General features: G+C 43.0%; 1 protein-coding gene across 1 annotated transcript; it reads right to left on the reverse strand.

Annotated features, from left to right (window-relative positions):
* Positions 1–1446: 1446 nt before the first annotated feature.
* Positions 1447–20814, reverse strand: LOC144072693 (semaphorin-7A). Its single transcript, XM_077597906.1, has 14 exons — positions 20552–20814; positions 18614–18753; positions 18099–18161; positions 17793–17888; positions 17315–17420; positions 16327–16434; positions 14776–14915; positions 14529–14707; positions 14344–14452; positions 13076–13283; positions 11245–11360; positions 9868–10040; positions 8560–8615; positions 1447–6398 (listed from the first exon to the last, which is right to left on the reverse strand). The coding sequence occupies exons 1-14, from the start codon at positions 20640–20642 to the stop codon at positions 6049–6051; spliced, it is 1935 nt and encodes a 644-aa protein (XP_077454032.1). The 5' UTR covers positions 20643–20814; the 3' UTR covers positions 1447–6048.
* Positions 20815–21754: the final 940 nt, after the last annotated feature.

Below are 21754 nucleotides of genomic sequence, written 5' to 3' on the forward strand. Positions count from 1 at the left end.
CACATACATACACACACATACATACACACACATACATACATACACACACATACACACATACACACATACACACACATACACACATACACACATACACACACATACACACATACACAAATACACACATACACAAATACACACATACATACACACACATAACAAGGTAATTACTAGTACATAATTGATAAATAGCATTCATAATTAAATGTCCGTTTAGTTCTTAATATGAAAAAAAGGTAATGCGTAAATACAGATAATAATCAATTATTATTTATATTAGGGTTAAGCATAAAAAAAAATCAAAGAATAATTTAAAAATATATATATATATATTTTAAAAAAACTTAAAATGCCTCCCAAACCACATTAAGTTAAAACCTAATCCAATACTTTAAATTTATATAAAAAGATCTCTTTTAGCCTATATCGAATCTCTGTAATTAGCCGCAATTTCCGATCTATTCTGATCCGATTTCTGATCTACTCATCTTGCTAGGAAATGTTGACTTTTAAAGACAAACTCGCTCTTATTTTAATGAGCTGGCGAGTTGATAAATGGATGATTTTTTTTGTCGGCGGCAGGTTCGGAGCTAAAGGTTAGCTTTGGATCGTTAGCTAGCAAGCAGCTGTAAAGGGCAGCGTCTCGTTTGGTCCGAGACATTTGACGTCCCTCGACCTTTTCTTTCAGCCTCGTTGACGTCGGACTAGTTTTTGCCGTCAAATAAAACGGAAAGAAAAGCCGAGCGAAGCGGTTCAGGAAAACGTCTTGTTTGGAGCAGGACCAAATCAAAAGTCCAAATTTTGGACGGAGGAGCTGATGTTTTTTTATGGACCAAACGTTGACCTTTAGCCTTTCATGAAAGGTTTTTGCGGCAACCTGCTTATTTTTATGTGGAGAAGGTTCGTGTTTGATCAGTTTTAATGCCACTGTAGGAATGCCTTACAAAATAATGCATCGCTTGAATTAAATTATTATTATTTTTTCCTGGCATTACTCTTTTTGACAAAAGTAATAGTATTATAATTATGAGTCAAAAGTATCATTTTGTAAATAATAATTTTTTAAATATTTATTCATAAAATATAATTTTCACATAGTAATAAATAAATTTAATGTAATATTTATATAAAAAAAGGGGAAAAAATAAGATTGCAGTTTTATGATATCTATCGGCGCAATTCCAGGTCACGTTATTATTATTTTTTTTCAATTTTTGCATCACTTTCTATTGAGGCAGAAATTTTTCCAGGTATTTAAAATAATGAAAAAATAAAAAATAAGACGACTCTAGAAAATGTTTGCCTCGCAGATGTTCGTAAATAACGATAAGACTGAGAAAACAAAACGCCAAACTGGAGAGCAAAGAGCCGCTGCACCCGTCCGTGCGCGCCGCCATCTTGGCTCTGGATCACCCAGCTGTTCCCCAAAAACCACAGTAGTCGGAATTTCTAGTCATATTTTATTGGTTTCCACCGCACATGTCAATAAAGATTTGTTACATGAATATCTATTGCACCAGATATATATAAACTTTTGAAAAAAAAACAATGGCATCATTAATATCGAATGAATCATTTGATTACCGTATTAAGTGATGGACATCAAAAACAAGACACAATGTTGGTGGGCAAACATCGTGTACATCACTCAAGACCTCAGAGCGACACAACAGCGAGCGACCGGTCCCGAAAGTCCACGTGACAAAGATGGCGGCGGTCGATACCATTTCTCGTTAAAGCGGACGTCAAATATCGGGATTTTTAATATGGCCGATTTAATGCAGGAGGGTCAAAATGGCGTCTTCAATGGCAGTCGATGAGTTAATAAGGAACCCCAAAAGCAACAGGAAGTCACGTTAAAATGGCCCAAAAGCAACAGGAATTTACCAGAAATACTCAAAAATCATCAGGAAGCGACAAACGAACAAGAAAGTCCCTCAAAAACAATCGGAAATGATCGAAAAATGTACAGGAAGTGACACGTAAGTACCCTAAAATGAGAAGGAAGTGATGCAAGATGAACTCATTGCCTCCCATTGACAATGATAGATGTCCAATTGACTCAATTGGATTGGACGTCTAGCGCGGTCAATGGCAGCAAGTAACTTTGACACCCCTGATTTTATGCGTCCGTCGAGCGGATGTTTATCTCGAAACGCGACCGCTCGTTGCGATAGGCTGAGTAACTATAAAGGAGCTCGTATAAAAAAGCTTGATTATCGTATATGAAGTTAGTCGACAGGCAGAAAGACCATAAAGGCGTTGACGAGGTGGGGGCGGGGCATTAGATATGACGTCAGAGGTGGGAGGAGTCACGGAAAAAATGTCTTCAGTGCGTTTAAAAAAATTCAAGTCAAACCTTGACTAGATTTCGTAGCTTAACCTGGTTGACGGCGTCTCCCACCTCCAAGCGCCGTCGCAATACTCATGCAGTAAAAAGCGGAAAAGATCAAATTGGCTCAACGCAGCTTTTGTTTTTAGACCTTTTTTTTTTTTCGCGCTGCCCGTAAAATGAAATGAACGTCGAGCGCGGCGAGCCGGCTCTTAATTTTGTCGCCGCTCGGCAGAACATTCTAACCTGACGGCGAGCATCACAGCTTTGAGAATCGCTATTAAAAACAAACGCTTACACATCACGTTCCAACAAACCCAAACATAAAACCGTGGAGACAAATGTTGAGGTGAAGAGGCAGCGATGGCGGAAATCAGCACTGGCAGCGACAACGTACGCAACATCACAAATCGAAATACCATATTAAAATAAATGAAGCCTTTTTCTTAGATTCTCTCGGTAAAAATGTTTGCCCTTATGACGAGGTCTGCGAAAAACGACCGCCGCGACATCTTGCTCACAGGTTTACCGTCTTTTGCATTGAAGTAAGACTGAAAAAGTCGTCTTCTTACATTCGGGGTCTAGACATTATGGCCATTCGCAATGCTAGAGGGCGCCAGATATCTTTAAAGCTGATGCTGAACGCTTTGATGGTTAGTGCAGTTTTTTCTTGATTTGAATAAGGCAAAATAACATGTTTTTTTCTCAACATCGTTATCGTCATTTGTTTCTGATGTACTGGCATTATTTTCTGTATAAAAATTGAATTTGGTGTTCAAAAAGTCATTTTTCAAACTTGAAAAAGAGGCGGTCGTCTTATATTCGGGCTAATACGCTACTCTCCTTTGGATGTTATGCTAGCATGACAGCAGAATTTTGACTTGGTTTCAGGTAGAAAATTGAAAGCGGAGTTTGAAAATTTTATGGCCCTTGCGGGGCGCTATTGACGGCGGTTTTAAATTATTTTCAATGATATAAATAAAATAAATAAAAAGGGACATTTATAAAGAAATGTTTAAATCCAGATTTTTAAAAAATATTTAAATCCAGATTTTTAAAAAATGTTTAAATCCAGATTTTTTTTTAAAAATGTTTAAATCCAGATTTTAAAAAAAAAATGTTTAAATCCAGATTTTAAAAAAAAAATAATTTAAATCCAGATAAAAAAAAAACAATTAAATCCAGATTAAAAAAAAAATTAAATCCAGATTTTTAAAAAATGTTTAAATCCAGATTTTTAACGCCGACTTTCCAAAATATCGGCGTTCGATGAATTTGACCTTTTTAAGCGCCAACGTGAGGCGGCAAAGCTGTGAACGAGACATCGCGGCGTCGCGTTAAAAAGATGCGAGAAAAAACGCCCTGGCTCGAGGGGGTGGGGGGTGCCGAGTCAGACACAGTGACGGTCGGTCGGTCGGTTGGCAAGGCGACTTCCTGCCGGAAGGTCGATCGACCACTTCCTCCCGGCCGTCCGGCCGGCGGGCGATTTTTGCCCAAGTCCCAGTCAGCACGCGCTATTCTGCATCAACTGCAAAATTGTGCTTAGGAGTTGATGTCCCAAAAGTATTAAGGCCTTGAAAATCTGCTTTTTTTTTCTTCAAAACTACCAACAATATAAGAATTGATGAAAGATGTCTGATGTAAAACTTTCACATATCCACAAAGAAGCGCAGTCTAAGTCAAAATATCCAAAGAAATTGTCCAAAAATACCGGCCTGGTTTTTTGATGTTTGTTTTCAACTGATTGGATATGTTGTTAGCTTTGATGCTACGTTGAGAGCCGCCGCGTTCGGTTGCGCCACGACCAAATGCTGCTGTTTGGCGTTCGCGTGGACAGGAAGTGAAGTCCGCGCAACCCTGACAACTTCCTGTTCACGTAACGTTAAAAAAAAATTCAATTTTCGGACATTTTTTTTCAATCAAGGTCTCTCAACGTGTAAAACTAAAAAAACGTCACCCAACGTAATAATAAGAAGCAAGGCAACTTTAATCTTGCAAATTATGATTATGTTCTCCTCATTAAGACTAATAAATGTAGTTTTATGTTTTTACAAAAGTCTTGAGAACTAAACGACTCCTAATTCACCTCATTTAAAAATAAGCAAGAAAACAACAACAAACTTTAAACGACGCTTTTCCCCTCGTAATATGATAATATTATTATTACAAATATTACGCTAAAGGTAGTTTTGATACAGACCTTACGTCGCCAAAGTCAAAGTAAACTGCAGCAAAAGTACTATCATCTAAGATTAGATTAGACTAAACTTTATTCTTGTAATCTTGATTTAATTCTGTAATATTACAATGTATGACTGTCTAAATATTAATCTCGTATTTTTCTGACTTTATTTTTTCGTCTAATATGACGCCTAAAGTAGTTTCGATGGTAGTAGTAGTTTTGAATCTCATCACTTTTGTATGCATGTCTTGATTTTGGTAATATTCCCAATTGAACCATCTCATAGGTTGACTATTCTCCCAGTCCAATTTTTGCTTGGACAACTCAAAAATTAATCGCACGAAAATTGGATTGCCCGCTTTCTCGTCGCCCCAAATCAAAATCTGTCACGCTAAAATCAACTCAGCGGCTAGTTCGTTATATCGCAACAACGCGTTTTGACTGCCGCTCTTATTTGTGTCGATTTTGTACGGGAAGTCGTGGCGCACCCTAAAAAACGCGGCTGGTCCGAACGCAGCATTACGCCGCGAGAGGATTGGTTCACTGGGAATCGGTGATTGGAATGTACGGTCCAGCCCTGATTTTCACCCACGTTGGGGACCAAAAACGACGGAAAAAAACAGCGCCAATTTTTATTGTTTCAAAATGAACCTGACTGAGAACTAGAAAATTCAATTTCTGGAGAAATTGGCATGGTATTAGGTCACTTCCTGTTGATTTTGGGGCATTTCGGGGTCTGTTCCTGTTGTTATCCAGTGACTTCCCGTTGATTTAGGTTCTTTCCGGGGTCATTTCATGGTGATTTGCGGGGATTTCCGGGTCACTTCCTGTTGATCTGGGTTCCTATCAGGGTCACTTCCTATTGGTTGTGGGGCATTTTTATATCAGCTCACTTCCTGTTGATATCGGAGGATAAGTGGGGGCATTTCGCGGTCACTTCATGTCGATTAGGTGGGAATTTGGGCTCATTTCCTGTTGATATCCAGTTACTTCCTATTTATTTGGGGGCATTTTTGGGGTCACTTCCTTTAAAAACAATCTCTTTCTCATAGAATAATCTATTTAATTGCTAGCTTTCGTTTTAGCAAAAATAATACTAAGGTATTTTTCTTGTATCCTGTGCAAGATTTAAAGTTGAATTGGTAAAATTGATTCTCATCATCCTATCAAATATAAATAAATCCACATATGTCATATACATTTAAAAATTGACCCAAATCATCATTTGAGCGTGAATCCAAAACATTTAATTAAAAAGAAAGATTTAAATCTATTTTGTAATTAAACTCATTGTTGGCGCTGTTTTTTTCCGGCACTTTTCCGGGTTCCCGTCCCAACCTTTTTGACCGCTTTCAATCGGCTTCCACAATAAAAGCGCCCGTTTAAAGCCAGGCAATGAATGAACGATGATAGCTTATCGTTTTTGTTGATTTAATTTGAGACGCTACCTCACACGGTGAACCAAACCTCCCGCGGACTTCCCGTGAAGCGGGAGCCGTTAAGGATACGCGGTTAACGCCGACCGCGCTAACGGCTAACGGAGCCAGAACGCGGCGGCGGCGGTGGTGGCGACGGCCAACAGCAGCGAGGGCCCGGCGCCGAGGACCGGCCGCCGGGCGCCGTTGGCCAGCTTGAAGGAGACCACCTCCACCTTGAAGCCGTCCTCGGTGGCCATGCAGCGGAAGACGCCCTCCTTGAGGGGCGTGTCCAACGCCGGCCCCAGCACGCAGAAGTCGCCGGAGAAGAGGCACGGGTAATTCTTGATGCAGTTGTCCTTCTCCCAGCGGTAGCTGGCGTGGAAGGAGCGCACTCGGCAGGGCAGGAAGACCGAGGTGTTGAACGGCACCACCACTTCCTTGGGGGAGGTCCGGCGCAGCTTGAGGGCTGCCACAGATCCACAACAGACCAATCACACTCGTCCCTGGGCACAGTCTAGCGTCAATTAGCCTAGCTTGCATGTTTTTGGGACGCGGGAGGAAAGCGGAGTACCTGGAGAAAACCCACGCAAGAACATGCAAATGCCACACAGTGAAAGCCCCCCCGCTGGGATGGAACCCACAACCCCAAACCTGCGAGCCCGACGCACTAACCACTCACCCACAGTGCCAAATTGATTTCAAGAAACCTTGTGACTACAGTAATCCCGGACAATGGACCGAAGACAAAGGACTTGGACTAAAACTTTAATGAACCTGTTTTTTGGGGTTTATATCAGGCAGAGAAGAATTATTTTCACTGAGTACAGTGGTACTCGGACGATTCGCCGAAAGACGTTTGGCCGACGGACAGTTCGCCGAAACGGGATTCGCGCGTTCGCCCCGCCCCCGGATCGTGTGTGCACGTTTTCCAACCTCGGCCCGCGGGCCATATACGGCCCGTTACAGATAACATTCATTTAGGAATAACAAGGGCATGTACTGCCCCCGCTGGACATATTTCTAAATACAAGTACGTACTACAATGTGCTGCCAATTTTTTATATTTTATCCTTGCGTTTAAAGTAGTAGCCATTTGGACATGCAATGTAATTTATAAAAACTGGGGATTGATGTCTGACACTGAGAAAAAACAACACTAGAAGACTTATGTGAAATTCTAAGTGCCTTGGACAGACTGGAGGGTAGGCTTAGAGAACAATACCTGAAAATGCCATGGAACACACTTTTACTTTTAGTTTAATTTAAAAAAAAAAATCCCATTATTTTAGGAAATATATATATTCGAAATGATTTGCTGAGAACCTTAATTCAAAGATTAATCTCAACGTTTTCTATGCTGGTGTTTTCTGGAGTAGGATTTCTGGATTTACAATTTCATTACAGTAGTATTTTCTCAATTTCTTCTGTCACGTACTGTTCTGCGTGATCTCCAAATGGCTACTACCTTAAACGCAAGGATAAAATAAAAAATAGAAAAAATTGGCAGCACATTGTAGTACGTACTTGTATTTAGAAATATCTCCAGCGGGGGGCAGTACATGCCCTTGTTATTCCTAAATGAATGTTATCTGTAACGGGCTGTATATGGCCCGCGGGCCGAGGTTGAAAAACATGTACACACACGATCCGGGGGCGGGGCGAGCGCGTGAATCCCGTTTCGGCGAAACGTCCGTTCGGCGAACTGTCCGTCGGCCAAATGTCCGTCGGTGAAACGTCTTTCGCCGAATCGTCCGGTCATGGAGTGCAGTATTTACATTTTTATATTTATATACACATTATACTATATATATAAATACATTAATTTGATATGCCTATAGCTGTAATATTGAATAAATATACACTTTTTGATCATTGTACTTGTATTTCTGTATAGGCGCGAAAACATGTATTGTGGTAGTAATAACCCTACTTTGCAGTTTTTGGTTTATGGTGGCCTTGTCTGGTCTACATTAACCGCAATATTCGCAATATTTGAAGGATTGCTGTCACGGCTACGTTTTCCGCTGCTTTAAGTGAAGGCATTCTTCCTCCTTTTTATGACTTATCGCCTTTAAACAGAGGCCATATTTTCCCTTGAGCTCCAACAATGCTTGACAATGGCTCATTAATTACTTTTCCTGGCTTCACAGACAGAATGCAGTGGGCGAGTTGCAACAAAAAAAAGAAGCAATAAAGCCTTTAAAGCACCGTCATTGTTTAAAGTACATCCACTTTAGCCATTATGTCAACGTGCAACGGGAAGACTGAATGCCGTCAATTAACTCGTATTTGTTTTATTTATTGCTAAATCAACGATATAATAATAATGACGATTTTTTTTTAAATCTGCAATATCAGTCCCCCCCAAAAAGACAATTAATTTAATCTTGAATTAGTTTTACGTTGCTCGATTAATCGTGGCTGCCTGCCTGAATAAAAAAAAACTCTGATTTTTCCAGATTGCGTCATTCCAATTCTCCACTTCAAAGTCGTCTTCCCGGCAACAAAAAAAAGCAAAATAAAATCCCGCCCTCTGCATTTTCCGCCCGAGCTCCATTAAGTGATCGTCATCTCCCGACCGGCACCGGCGCTTTAATTAAGATGCATAGATGAGATATAGGGCTCACCGGCAGCCTCCCCGCAAACGGACGAATTGGATTGGTCCAAATTCTGGATCAGCGTCCTGTTCAACCAAAAGACACAGAGGACAAACTTAGATTGCTCTTTAAACGCTCTCGAAGAGCAATTAGTCACCCAAAATGTGCCAATGAAACAAAAAATATTGCCTTAATGGTGTCCCATATTGCGGTAAAAATGCTCCTCAAGTACGTTGAGTATGTGCATATATATACAGTAAGTACTCCGTACTTGTACTATTCGTAGTAGTAGTAGTAGTAGTAGTAGTACACTCATTTGATAATGACACTTGTTCAGTTTTAATACCGTTTCACATTCTTGATGGCCTAAACATATTATTCATTTTTTGCATAGGGATGATCCTCAAAGGTCGTGGGGGCGCTGGAGCAAACTATTGGCGACCAGACAGGGGCCAGGGAATTGCAGGGTACAATGAGACAGACAACCAATCACTTTTAGATAGGGGGAATTTAGCCTACAGTTAGCCTAGCTTGCATGTTTTTGGGATATTGAAGGAAAATGGAGTACCCGGATAAAACCCACGCATGAAGCTGCTTTTTAGTAACCCTAAAGACATTAGTTTTTCTTTTCTTTTTTACAATGATTCGGTTCCTTCTAGGGAAGTTGGTTAGCATGTCGCCCTCACTGTTCTGGGGTCGATGATTCAATCCCAGGTGGGGCCTCACTGTGTGGACTTTGCATGTTCTCCCCTGGCTTGTTTGGGTATTCTCCGGGTTCCCCAGTTTCTTCCCACATCCTCCAAAGCTGCATGCTAGGCTAATTGTATGTTAAATTCTCCCTTGCTATTAGGGATTGTTTTTTGTCTCATTTTGCCCTGTGATTGGCTGGCCAATCCCCCGTAGTTTGCTGGGATAGGCTCCAGCACCCCCTGCGACCCTTGCCCAGTACAGAAAATTAATGAGTTCTTGAATGACTGATCCTTTATACATTTCCTAGATATCATATCGGCATATTTTCAAAAATACCACATGCGAAAAGTACCGTAGTGATACAAATATAAGGAGCTGTTTTTTTTTGCATTGAAATAAGACTGAAAAAGTGTCGATTGTCTTAAAATCGGGGTCGAGACTTTGCTGTTTAAATTTTTTTTTTTTTTCAAACTTGAAAAAGAGGGGTTCGTCTTATATTCGGGCCAATGTGGTATTTGATGGGCATATTTTTCATTGAGTTCTCTTGAAAAGCACCTTGGCTTCTTTAATTGTTCACAAAATACGCAAGATAGGCCGTCTGACTTGACCTGTATTTTGTGGACTTTTCAGAAATGAAGGGCGACTTACCCGGTGGTGACGTTATATCCCGGCGGGATGGCCATGCACCTCCTCCTGGCCTTGTCCCAAGCGCAGTACGGATCCCGCGAGAGGACGCAGTCGCGACACGTGTCGCCGTAGCGACCGCAGTCGGCCAGCGGCAGCCGCTGGACCTCCGTCGCCGTGGCGACATACAGGTGACCCTACGCCGTAAAGAAAGTGCCTTTATTTTTCAGATTTTGGGGGATTATTTTGTGTGTCTTGAATACGAAACGGCTTTAAAATGGGTGCTTTTGTGAGAGTTAACCCTTAACGGGGGCAAGTGACTGACTATTTTGGTCATTTAAAAATATATATTTAAAAAGCGTAACCCCATGGGCGGCGGCCGACATGGCCCAAATTGGGTCATCTGCAAATGTAGTTATAAATATAGTTTGTGTGTATAAGAAAATCAATTTGGAGATTGTTTTTAATTGGAAAAAATATATATAAATGGACAAAATGTTAATCAAACACATTGGATTAAAAAAAAAAAGGATAAGTTAGGCAAAATTAAGTCAAAAAGCCTTTTTTGTCATTGTACACCTGCGTATAACGGATTTTGTGGTGCTACTCCACCAGTGCGTGTTTCCCTATAAAAACATAAATAAAAACAATAATAATTTAAGAGTCACGTCTGGGCAAGATAATAGAAAAAAAACTAAACTTTTTTCCTTCCATAAAAAGGCTTATAGACTAGCTAGTAGCATCCAATTAGCTTAACCAGTGCCCTATAAAGGTTAATAGACTAGCTAGTAGCATCCAATTGGCTAAACCAGTCCTACAAAGGGTAATAGACTAGTAGCATCTAATTAGCTAAATCAGTGCCCTATAAAGGTTAATAGACTAGCTAATAGCATCCAATTAGCTTAACCAGTGCCCTATAAAGGTTAATAAACTAGCTAGTACCATCCAATTGGCTAAACCAGTGTCCTACAAAGGGTAATAGACTAGCTAGTAGCATCTAATTAGCTAAATCAGTGCCCTATAAAGGTTAATAGACTAGCTTATAGCATCCAATTAGCTTAACCAATGCCATATAAAGGTTAATAGACTAGCTAGTAGCATCCAATTGGCTAAACCAGTGTCCTACAAAGGGTAATAGACTAGCTGTTAGCATCCAATTAGCTAAATCAGTGCCCTGTAAAGTTTAATAGACTAGCTAATAGCATCCAATTAGCTTAACCAGTGCCCTATAAAGGTTAATAGACTAGCTATTAGCATCCAATTAGCTAAATCAGTGCCCTATAAAGGTTAATAGACTAGCTAATCTCATCCAATAAGCTAAACCACAGCCCTACAACGGGTAATAGACTGGCTAGTAGCTTAAAAGTAAAAAATAAGTGAATAAAATGTGTTTTGGGGTACCTTTTGGGGGTTGATAGCCATGTTAAGGACGGGCCCCTCGTTGCGGAACATGGAGTACTGGGAGATGATGAAGACCCCTTCGCTGCTGTGCAGAACTTTTAGGACTTTTCCTTGTTCTGTCAGGACAAAGCAGACAAGAAAGAAAAACGCAAATTCTTTTAAATGATGTATTTTACATAAATAAGCGATAAATTGCGCTATTTTAGTTGTCATTTGCTTACGACAAGGTTTGCTTCAATAGTGTCAAGACAGTCTTTTTATCTCTCGATTCTCGCATTGTATTTCTGGATAGCGAGAATAAAAAGGAGTTGATTTGCATAGCAGGCGGCCGGCCAAATAATCCCCAAAGGAATTATTGCCTTGGCATTCTTCGTGCTTTTGCTGCCCACAACTTCTACATTTCCAACAACGGCACGCCGTCTTTTGTTTTGCAACGCCACTGCGGGCTGGAAAAATGGGTGACGGTGCAGAACCTCGGTCGGCTGCTGAGTGGGCAGCTTGCTTTTTCTCTGGGTCGTTACTTGAAAGCGTACCCTCTTGGAGAAAAGAGCTTGCTCGCTCAAAGTTTGCGGAAGAAGAAAAAAATATTGGAAGAATTGGACTCGAGAGAAGAGGAGTTGGCCGAGATTCAGGGGGTGCTGGAGCCAATCCCAGCCGAGGAGGACACCCTAAACTGAAGGCCAGCCAATCGCAGGGTACAAGGAGACAAACGACTCATACCTTGAGCTAATTTAGAGTGTTAGCCAGTTAGCCTAGCATGCATGTTTTGGCGATGTGGGAGGAAACCGGAGTACCCGGATAAAACCCAAGCGAGCCCGGGGAGAATATGCAAACTCCTAAGTCCGGACCGACCTGTGATCGAACCCTCGACCCCAGAATGTGAGGCCGAGGCGCTAACCACCGCCTGAGATCTTGACTAGAATCTCACAATTCTGATTCTGATCTCAGGCTCAAACCCTCGATCTCGTAGTTGTGAGGCGGATGTACTGTCCACTTCTCCAACGTATCGCCGGAGACAAGCGACCAAACGCCAATTTAGAGTGTTAGCCAGTTAGCCTAGCATGCATGTTTTGTCGATGTGGGAGGAAACCGGAGTACCCGGATAAAACCCAAGCGAGCCCGGGGAGAATATGCAAACTCCACTAAGTCCGGACCGACCCGTGATCGAACCCTCGACCCCAGAATGCGAGGCCGACGCGCTAACCACAGTCTGAGATCTTGACTAGAATCTCAGATTTCTGATTCTGATCTCAGGCTCGAACCCTCGATCTCGGAATTCCGAGGCGGACCTGCTGTCCACTTCTCCAATGTATCGCCAGAATACACTGACTTTAATGTCGTAATTCTACAAAAGAGGATTAGGGCCACTGAAAAGAACAATGGCAAAAAAATGCATATTTTCTTTGATTTATGTTTTGAGTTGGAGTTGCCCGATTTGCAGAATTTGCCGATAGCCGGGAAATGTATGAAGTTGGGGGGAAAAAAGTACCATAAGAAAATGTCCTTCCTTTCATGTGACATCTGTGATCACGAGAGAGAAAGCCAAAGAGAAGGCGAAAGAGAGTCGTGCGCGCAAATGACTTGCGAGGGTTGCCATGGCAATCTCCCTCCGGCGCTAGGCAATTTTTCGGAGGCGGCTCGGCGTGCATATTTGATCACAAAATGTCGACGTGTGGACGGACTGGTAATGATGTCACATGAAACATCAATTATTCACCAAAAGAACGAAAGAGTTCTTCTGTGCTGGTGGAAACGCCAACGTTAATGGGATTTTTCTGGGTGAGGAATTGTCAATCGTTTTCAATTTTTTTCTTGGAAATGACAAACTCACCCGTTCCCAGGTAGAGAACGCTGTAGTGCTCGTCGTTGACGGCCAGGACGATGTCCGCCACCGTGCGAGTGATCTGGTCGTCCGTGGGCAGGTCCAAGGGGGCCACGCCCACCGGCCGGATCACGTCCTCGATTTCCGGGTGGTATCGGATCACGCCCAGGTTTTTGATGTCGTTGTGACCCGCCGCCGAGGAATTCTTTCGGACGCACTGCGGGGCGAAAGGGACGATTGGGAAGCCGTTAGCCGAAAGGCATCAGGTTGGAACTGGAACCGAAACTGGTTTGGAATCCTTTCGGCCTCCCCGTCAGCTAAAGTGGCTTAACCGGACTTAAGGATGTCCAGGGGCTAATTTAGCAAAGATGTCGTTTGTCAATGTCCATACCCGGATTTTTTAGGCCAAGAAAATGTCGACCGGTATAAAAACAAGTGATGAGTATAATTTAATGTGAGGCACATCGGATTTTAAGATGCAGTGGTGGTGGTTGTGGGTGGTAGTAGTAGTAGAAAGAGTAGGAGTAATAGTAGTTGAAAGAGTAGGAGTAGTAGTAGTTGAAAGAGTAGGAGTAGTAGTAGAAAGAGTCGGAGTAGTAGTCGTGGTAGTAGTAACAGTAGTAGTAGTAGTAGAAACAGTAGGAGTAGTAGAAACAGTAGAAGTAGTAGTCGTGGTAGTAGTAGAAGTAATAATTGTTGTAGTAGTAACAGTAGTAGTAGTAGTAGTAGTAGTAGTAGTAGAAACGGTAGGCGTAGTAGTCGTGGTAGTAGAAGTAATAATAGTTGTAGTAGTAACAATAGTAGTAGTAGTAGAAACAGTAGGCGTAGTAGTCGTGGTAGTAGTAGTAGTAACAGTTGTGGTAGTAACAGTTGTGGTAGTAGCAGTTGTGGTAGTAACAGTTGTGGTAGTAACAGTTGTGGTAGTAGCAGTTGTGGTAGTAACAGTTGTGGTAGTAACAGTTGTGGTAGTAACAGTTGTGGTAGTAACAGTTGTGGTAGTAACAGTTGTGGTAGTAACAGTAGTAGTAGGAGTAGTAGTGGTGGTGGGTTGCGTTATACATCCACTAGATGGAGCTGTAGTAGTAGTAAGTGATGATGTTATACATACAACTAATTGGAGTAGTAGTAAAGGGAATTTCACATCGATCCATATACAAGGTGCACCGGATTATAAGGCGCACAGAAAATTGAAGTCTTTTAGTTGCGCTTTCTAGTGGATAAAATAGGGACAATTGTTCCATTCAAAGCTACCCGGCCAGCCGGACACCCGTCCTTACCGTTCCCGGTCGATTTCCCACAAAGGAGCTGCTGTAGCCTTTGAGCTTGGACGTGGAGAAGGCCTGGTCGATATCCTCGATGGAGTAGGCGCAGATGACGGTCCTCCCCCTGGAAAAAGGTCCGGCGGACCCGTGAAAAAGCCACCCGGGACGCCGGACCGCATCACGTCGGCTCTTGGGCTCACCAGGCGTTGGAAAAAAGGCCGTACAAGACGCCGGCCCGCTTGTCTTGCGCCGTCAGAACCACCGCCTGCTTCATGTTGTTGTACTGCTGCTGCGTATTTCCCGAGCCGCACATCACCCGGGCCTTCATGAAGGTGGTCCACGAGTCGGCCAACAGGGCCTTGATCCCTCCCTCGTCCACCTGGGGGCGACAACGAAAAGTCGAGGGTGCGCGGCGGGTGAGCGATGGGCGTGGCCGTCCGTGGCTACCGTGCAGATGCGACCGATCCGGGCCCGGTACGGCTCCTCGTCCACGCGGGCCGTCTTGTTGATCTCGCTGAAGAAGAAGTAGATCTCCTCCTTGTACTTGAGGGAAGACGGGATGATGGCGGCTCCGGCGAACTGAGGGTCTGAGTTGCCACATCTTAGTTAGCATACCAGGCTAATCCGTCCATCCCCAACCAATGTTCCCTCTAAGCTGCGCGCTACTCTCGTCTTCTCTGCGCACAGCAAATCATATGGAGCGCACAAAATAAAATCCCTTTTTTTTTTTTTTTTGCTGTGAGGCCGACACGCGAACCACTCATCCGCCGGGCCGCCCATTCATAGATATTAATCATTACATTTTATTATTACTAAATCATTTATGTGTAGTAGACATACACCTGCTACTGGTGTGTGCCCATAGCGAGATAGATTTTTACATGTCTATTGTCATCGCACCGTTGTTGCAAAAACAACTGTTAGGTTTATCATTATTATAAATGTGTATCAATATTAATCATTATATATGTGCGTGCAACGAAGAACGCTTTGCTTTAATTTTAGAGTTATTGACATTAATACAAAGGGCATTTTAATACATCTCTTGCAAAAGTAATGACTGGTTTGCATCAAGAGAACTGTGGATTGTTTTGGGAAGCATCGGCTTCTCAAGATGCTTCACAACAAGCGCTCTTGGGAACTGTGGATTACTTTGGGAAGCATCCGCTTATCAGAATGGTTCACATCAAAAATGTTTAGACTTCTGTTGGGCATGGTGTTAAAATCTGATGAATAAATTAGCGAGAGAGACATCGAGTTGTTTGAATGATCTTGACCGGAGACGCGGGTGGATCGATTCTCTTCTTGCAGGAAATAAAGGATATCAGTTCAGATGCCTCTTTTATTGAAAGGTCAATTTGGGAATACCTTTGGTGAACCTATCAACATTTTTTTTGTAATTTGTTTTCTTAAATAAAAAGTGCCACTAAAGAGATCCAAGTTTTTTTTTTTTAATTAGATGAGATTTTCAAAATCTCCGATTGTACGTCCTCATGCAGAAATTATTGATGTTCTACTAAACAGATCAAAAGTCTGGTTATTGTCAGTGTTTCAACTAAATCTATAGGTATATATATGTATGAGCCTTTTCAAGTACAACATTAATAAATAAATAATGTTCCAATCCAATCGTATAAATCTAACCACAAGATTTCCCTATCCTCACTTGCATTACCTGATGGGAGTAATGCATGCATGAAAAATGAAAATAATACCCCATTAACACGTAGATTCATGAAAATATTCATAATATTATGCTAACTTGAAGTACAGCACTGCTAAAAGTCACTTAGCTTACAGCGCTACTTGAAACACGTAACATTTTTTGCAGCGTAGTTTAATGTTAATTCAAAAATAAAGTGAGTAGAGGCAAAAATGTCCTATAAATTTCCACTTGAGTCATTTTCTATCTAGCACAGCACTTTGATATCCACGTATGTTTGTCTTGAGCGCTAACTCGAAACCAAATTGTCTTTGCGGGTGACTCCGCCTACTTACTAAGCAGCCAAATGTTCTCCGTCTTCAGGAGCTTTTGGGAGCCGAACGTCCGACGGATGGAGCCGGCGTGACCGCTCACCGCCGACATGGCCGAGTACAAACTCCCGTCTGGAGAGAAAAACACAGCATTGGGTAAGAAGAGCTCCAAAATTGGAGCCCGACCAATCATTTGTCTACGATTTAGCTAGAGAACATTACGCGCAGTACCGAGGCAAAGACCCCTGAGGGGGGGTTTAAACTCAATAATGGTGAGGAAGAGGAGAAGCAGGGGCAGGACGAAGGCACCAGACTTAACATATCAGCCTCCTTTTCTCTGGCGTTGCCATGGCGATGGTCATTAATCTCCAAGTCATCAACTCGGGCACAATTACGAGATGAGGATGTCATGAATCACATTAAAAAAGGGGAAAAAAAGGAAAATAAGGAAAGCTGACGTGATGAAAAGAGTCGATTGCGACGTCGTTATTGAAACGTATGAAAAATAGAAGACATTTCTATTAAGTAAAAATATGGTACGTGATTTTTAAGGGTTTTTTCTAAGATTTTGCCTTCAAAGTAACACATTTGTACTCCTTTTTAAAATGGATGAATATGGAGGTGGAAATTGTGAATCGGAGGGAGGCTTATATGCGAGAAATTGTAAAAAGCAACGGTTTAAGGCCGTTTTAAGGGTGCGGCTAATACGCCAGAAAAAGGGTAAGTAAACACTCAAACCGTTTAGCAAAAGTGCCTCTCAGTTATTCCGTCCTCTTAATCAGCCAATCGTTACGCCAGGTCCCGAAACTCGGCATCACTCTCGCCTCAGTCCATCCTTCGGCAATTTATCGAGCGTCTCACGGGGCCGACTAACTTAAGCTCGCCTTAAATCCGAGCGAGAAAAAGTCTCTCTGAGGTTGAACAAACGCTGTGAACGGTTGCCTCTGATTGGCCGCCAACGAGTCGAGACCGTTTCAAAATGGGGAATGCGTGGAAAATAAAGATGGTTTACCTGTGGGCAAACTGATGGACTTCTGCGAGGGGTACGGCGGGGAGATGTCGGAGGCCGAACCGATCTGCCCCACGCCTTGGATGTCGCTCAGGACCGTGTCGTTTACCTGCGGGGAGAAATTGGACAGCAAACTAGAAATCGGCGTTCCGGGTTATGCTACGAGTCTAATGCGAAGATCCAGTATCTCGGCCCAAGGTTTTTCGGTGTCTGGGTCCAGTGTAAAATGTGTAAGAGTACAGAACGCTAACTGTATTTTTTCGCCTCTGCGTATAAGCCGTTTACGCTTAAAATGGCCTTAAAATGGTTGAATTTGACAATTTCCCTCGTATAAGCCGCCCCCTGATTCCCAATTTTCACCTCCATATTCATGGTTTTAACAGTGTTACTTTGAAAAATCTGAAGTGGAAAAAGGGCGTTTCAAAGAAACACCCGAGTTGGAAAACATTAGCGACAATGGCGTCCGGCGGCTGGCTCTTACCAACATCCAACAACGAGGACTGCCGGCGTTGGTGCCGCACACGACGAAGGTGTCGTTGACCTTTTCGATGACGGTGATGAAGTTGTCGCACTCCAGCTGCGAGACAAAGAGGCCCAGAAAATAAAGGACAAAACCGTGCTTGTCGATAAGCCCGTCTTTGGGTCCAAAATCTGACCGCTAGCTTTGCTTCGTCGTCGTTTTTCGTCTAAACGGACTTTGCACAGGCACTGATTGTGATGATGATGATGATGATGATGATGATGATGAGGATGAAGATGCAATTTTATGGCCAGAAGACGCTCGTACCTCGAGAGGCGCCACCTTGGCCTTGCAGGTGTCGATGGCGGTCTGATCCGACGGTGCCGGAATCTGCGAGAAGAGCAAAGAGTTAGCAAAATGCTAATAGGCGTTAGGCGTTAGCCGTTAGCGCCGGAAATCCCATTTTTTTTATAACAATCCCATTTGATCGAATGTGAGGTGTGCGACCTGGCAACCAAGTGGTCGGCGTGTCGGCCTCGCAGTTCTGGGGTCGAGGGTTCGAGCCCGGGTGAGTCCTCATCACTGTAGTGTGGAGATTGCATGTTGTCCCTGTCTTAGCTTGTTTGGGTTTTTCTACGGGTACTCTGGTTTCCTCTGCATCCCAAAAACTGCATGCTAGGCTAATTGTAGGCTAAATTGTCATTAGTTAAAAGGGATTGTTTTTTGTCTCCTCGTGCACCGCAATTGGCTCGCCACCAATTCAGGGCGCCCCTAGTTAGCTGGGTTAGGCTCCGGCACCCCCACCCCGAGCGAGCATTGTGTCCGAAATGCGGGTTTCCTACCTGTACGTCGCGTACGCCTCGGTTGTTGAAGGTGAGCACGTAGATGACGGCCCGCCCGCCCACGTAGAGCGTGTCGCCGCCTTCCTGCTGGTACATGCTGATGTAGTTCTCGGGTTTGTCAAAGTGGAAGCGAGACGGTTCTGGGGAGGTCGGCACAACAGACAGTGTCCGGGTGGGATGGTTTTTTTGTTTTGTTTTGAGGGTGTTCAAAATAGTACAAGGCATGGAATTTGATTGAATCGTGCATTTGGCCCTCCATTTAAGACAATAAAATGTATTTTAGTGCCATTGATGTCCAATCCTGTTGGACGGGGAGGGGCGAATGCTATATCAAAGAATGTACTGTATTTTCACAACTATAAGGCGCACTTAAAAGTCTTAAATTTTCTCCAAAATAGACAGGGCGCCTTATAATCCAGTGTGTTTTATATATGGAAGAAAAAAAAGTCATTCATTGAGGGTGCGCCTTATAATGCGGTGCGCCTTATAGTCGTGAAAATACGGTAATCACAATTGGTTCAATCCTTTATAGAGAAACTGCATTTTTGGTGGATTTTGAAAATAACTGATGCTATCAATTATTATTCTCACCCTAAAATGAACGGGAAGTGATGCAAGAATTCACTATTAAAAAAGACCCAAAAATGTAAGACGACCCCCACTTTTTTCAGTGCAAAAAAAAACATTGTCTTATATTCGGGCCAATACGCTAATCTTACATATTTTCACATATACATCCATGAATCCGTGTGGTCCATTTTCTGAATCAAACTCAAACGTGGCTGACAGCCAATGAGGTGACACCTCAAAGGGAAAAAAAATGCTAATCTCCCCATCTTTTTCGACCGGATTTCTGTCATATTTTTATCCTCTTTTTATTCCTTAGCGTGCAACGTCTGGTGACCTCCGCCTCAACCGTTGTGGGGGGGCGGAGACCCCCCTCCACCTTCCGAGAACCCCCTCCCGCCCGAAGACTTCCTTCCTTTCACCTTGTCTGCTGAAAAGCGAGCGGCGTCGCGCAAGTGAGTGTGCTCTGCATGACAATGACGCCATACGTCATCTTTAGCGCTTCGGCGCCCCCCCCCCCCTTTTTCTTCTTCTTTTAATCCCACACACGTCTGATTCCGCCCCCCCTTGATTCCGAGGACGTAAAACGCCAGCGGAATGGCGTCAAAAGGGACAAAAGGGGCATTTTCCAGAGCGTCCTCGCGTTATTTGGACGGCCGCAGCCTCGCTGGTCCCCGCATTGCAGCGGCGCAAAGACGCGGGCAGCTGCGCGCCGCCATATTTCACGTCACGGGAAGCCAAACGGAATTGAGATGAAATCGGGAGAATTGGAAGAATGAGCCTTAATTTAAATTTTAAATGTTTTTATCGACGCTTAACGAAGCCGTGTTGCCATAAAAATGAACCGTTTTTATTTGGGGCGCTCGTTAACGCCAGTATATTAACGCAAAAAGACACATACAACCATCCTACTTTAAGATAACATCAAAAATATATTGTTTTTTATTTATATAACCATGGCAGCAGCTGAATTTTCTCAATATATATTATAAATATATATTTATATGATATTTTTAATTTTTATTATATATAATTGATCCCGTATCCCCTTGAAATCGGGTGTAAATCGGGCATAAAAAAGATCAAATATATATATATTTTCAAATAATAATATACTAAATTCCGAAATTAACGCTGGCTGCCAATGGCGGCGCCAGACGTCCAATTTTCACTCCTCCCAGGCCCCAAAAAAAAGGATTGGACGTCAACTGCCGTCAATGGCGGGGAACAAAGAGCCAACGATTGAGTTAATTGTAAGACCCTGACAACAACGGGGGGAAGGGACGTTTTAACGTCTTCGAGTTTAGCTGGCGGCAAAAGTGGCCCCAATATGATTCATTGTTGAAAATGAAAATTGAACAGCGGGCTTACCGTGCACCACAAATTTCAGCCTGGCCGGCTTGGCCGTCACGGCGGCGGCGAAGAGCCCCACGAGGAGGAGGAGGAGCGCCTTGGTCGTCATTGCTCGGGGATGAAAAGTCGTCCCGTAGAAAAAGGAACAATTGCGTATTTGACGATCCTCGCCGTTTAAGCGGCTTTCTTCCTGGGTGCCGCTCGCTCAGTCGCTCGGTCGCTCGCTGGCTGACTTGGATGAGCGGCGCCGGGAAGAAGATGGAGAAGAAGAAGCTCCTCCTCGCGGCAGCCACGCAACAATTGGCTCCCACACACACACACACACACACACAAACACACAAACACACATGCGCACACGCACATACACGCCACCTGTTGTGAGTTTTTATAGAGTCCAATCAGAATCAGAGACCATTCGTGTTTGCAGAAAAATCAAACAGTTCTCGGAAAAAAAATTGGGACGCAATTAGGACGGCGGTACGGTGGAGGAGTGGTTGGCGAGTGCGCATTGCAGTGCTGGGTTCGAGGGTTCGATCCCAGGTGGGTCTTTAGTGTAGTGTGGAGTTTGTATGTTTTATTCAGGCGTGTATGGGCTTTCTCTGGGTGCTTTGGTTTCCTCAAACGTTCCAAAAATATGGATGCTAGGCTAATTGTGCATTGATTGGTTGTCCTTTGGCTTCTTGTGCCCTGCGATTGGCCGGTTCCTGATTTAGGGTGTCCCCCACCTGGTACGCATAGTCAGTTGGGATAGGCTCCAGCACCCTTTGCGACCACTTATGGGGATAAGCGGGATGGATATTGAATGAATTAAAATCATTCGAAATGGTAAAATATACCAAAAAATGAGTGCGTAAAATTATGTTTTTTAAAAATATATATAGTTTTTGAAAATTCAGTTTTTTTTTTACACTTGCAAAAATATTTTTGGGTGTGAATATTTTTTTATGCTTGCAAAATTGTTTTGTGATTTTTTTTATGAGTGGGATTTAATTGGAGCAAATCTGATTTACTACGCTAGTACAAAAATATATAAACATTTTTTACAACTGCTAAATTATTTTGTGGGTATAAAAAAAACACTTTTTGGGGCAAAAAAAATGCCCTAAAAATTGTGTTCACACTCAAAAATATATTTGATGCACTTGCTCATTGAACGTGAGCTTTTTGGCCACCAGAGGGTAGCATCGTCCAGATTTTGTAACCGTCCACCTTCTGCCTCCT

The sequence above is a fragment of the Stigmatopora argus genome, chromosome 4, assembly GCF_051989625.1.
Source record: "Stigmatopora argus isolate UIUO_Sarg chromosome 4, RoL_Sarg_1.0, whole genome shotgun sequence".
In the NCBI taxonomy this organism is placed as follows: domain Eukaryota; kingdom Metazoa; phylum Chordata; class Actinopteri; order Syngnathiformes; family Syngnathidae; genus Stigmatopora; species Stigmatopora argus.

Bases quoted from the DNA above. Each gene is read 5' to 3' on its own strand.
- LOC144072693 (XM_077597906.1), bottom strand. From the start codon at position 20,642: ATGACGACCAAGGCGCTCCTCCTCCTCCTCGTGGGGCTCTTCGCCGCC. The intron at 18,754-20,551 runs GTAAGCCCGCTG...CGACCTCCCCAG, and splicing joins GCTGAAATTTGTGGTGCACG to AACCGTCTCGCTTCCACTTT. The intron at 17,421-17,792 runs GTAAGAGCCAGC...TTCTCCCCGCAG, and splicing joins GTCCTCGTTGTTGGATGTTG to GTAAACGACACGGTCCTGAG.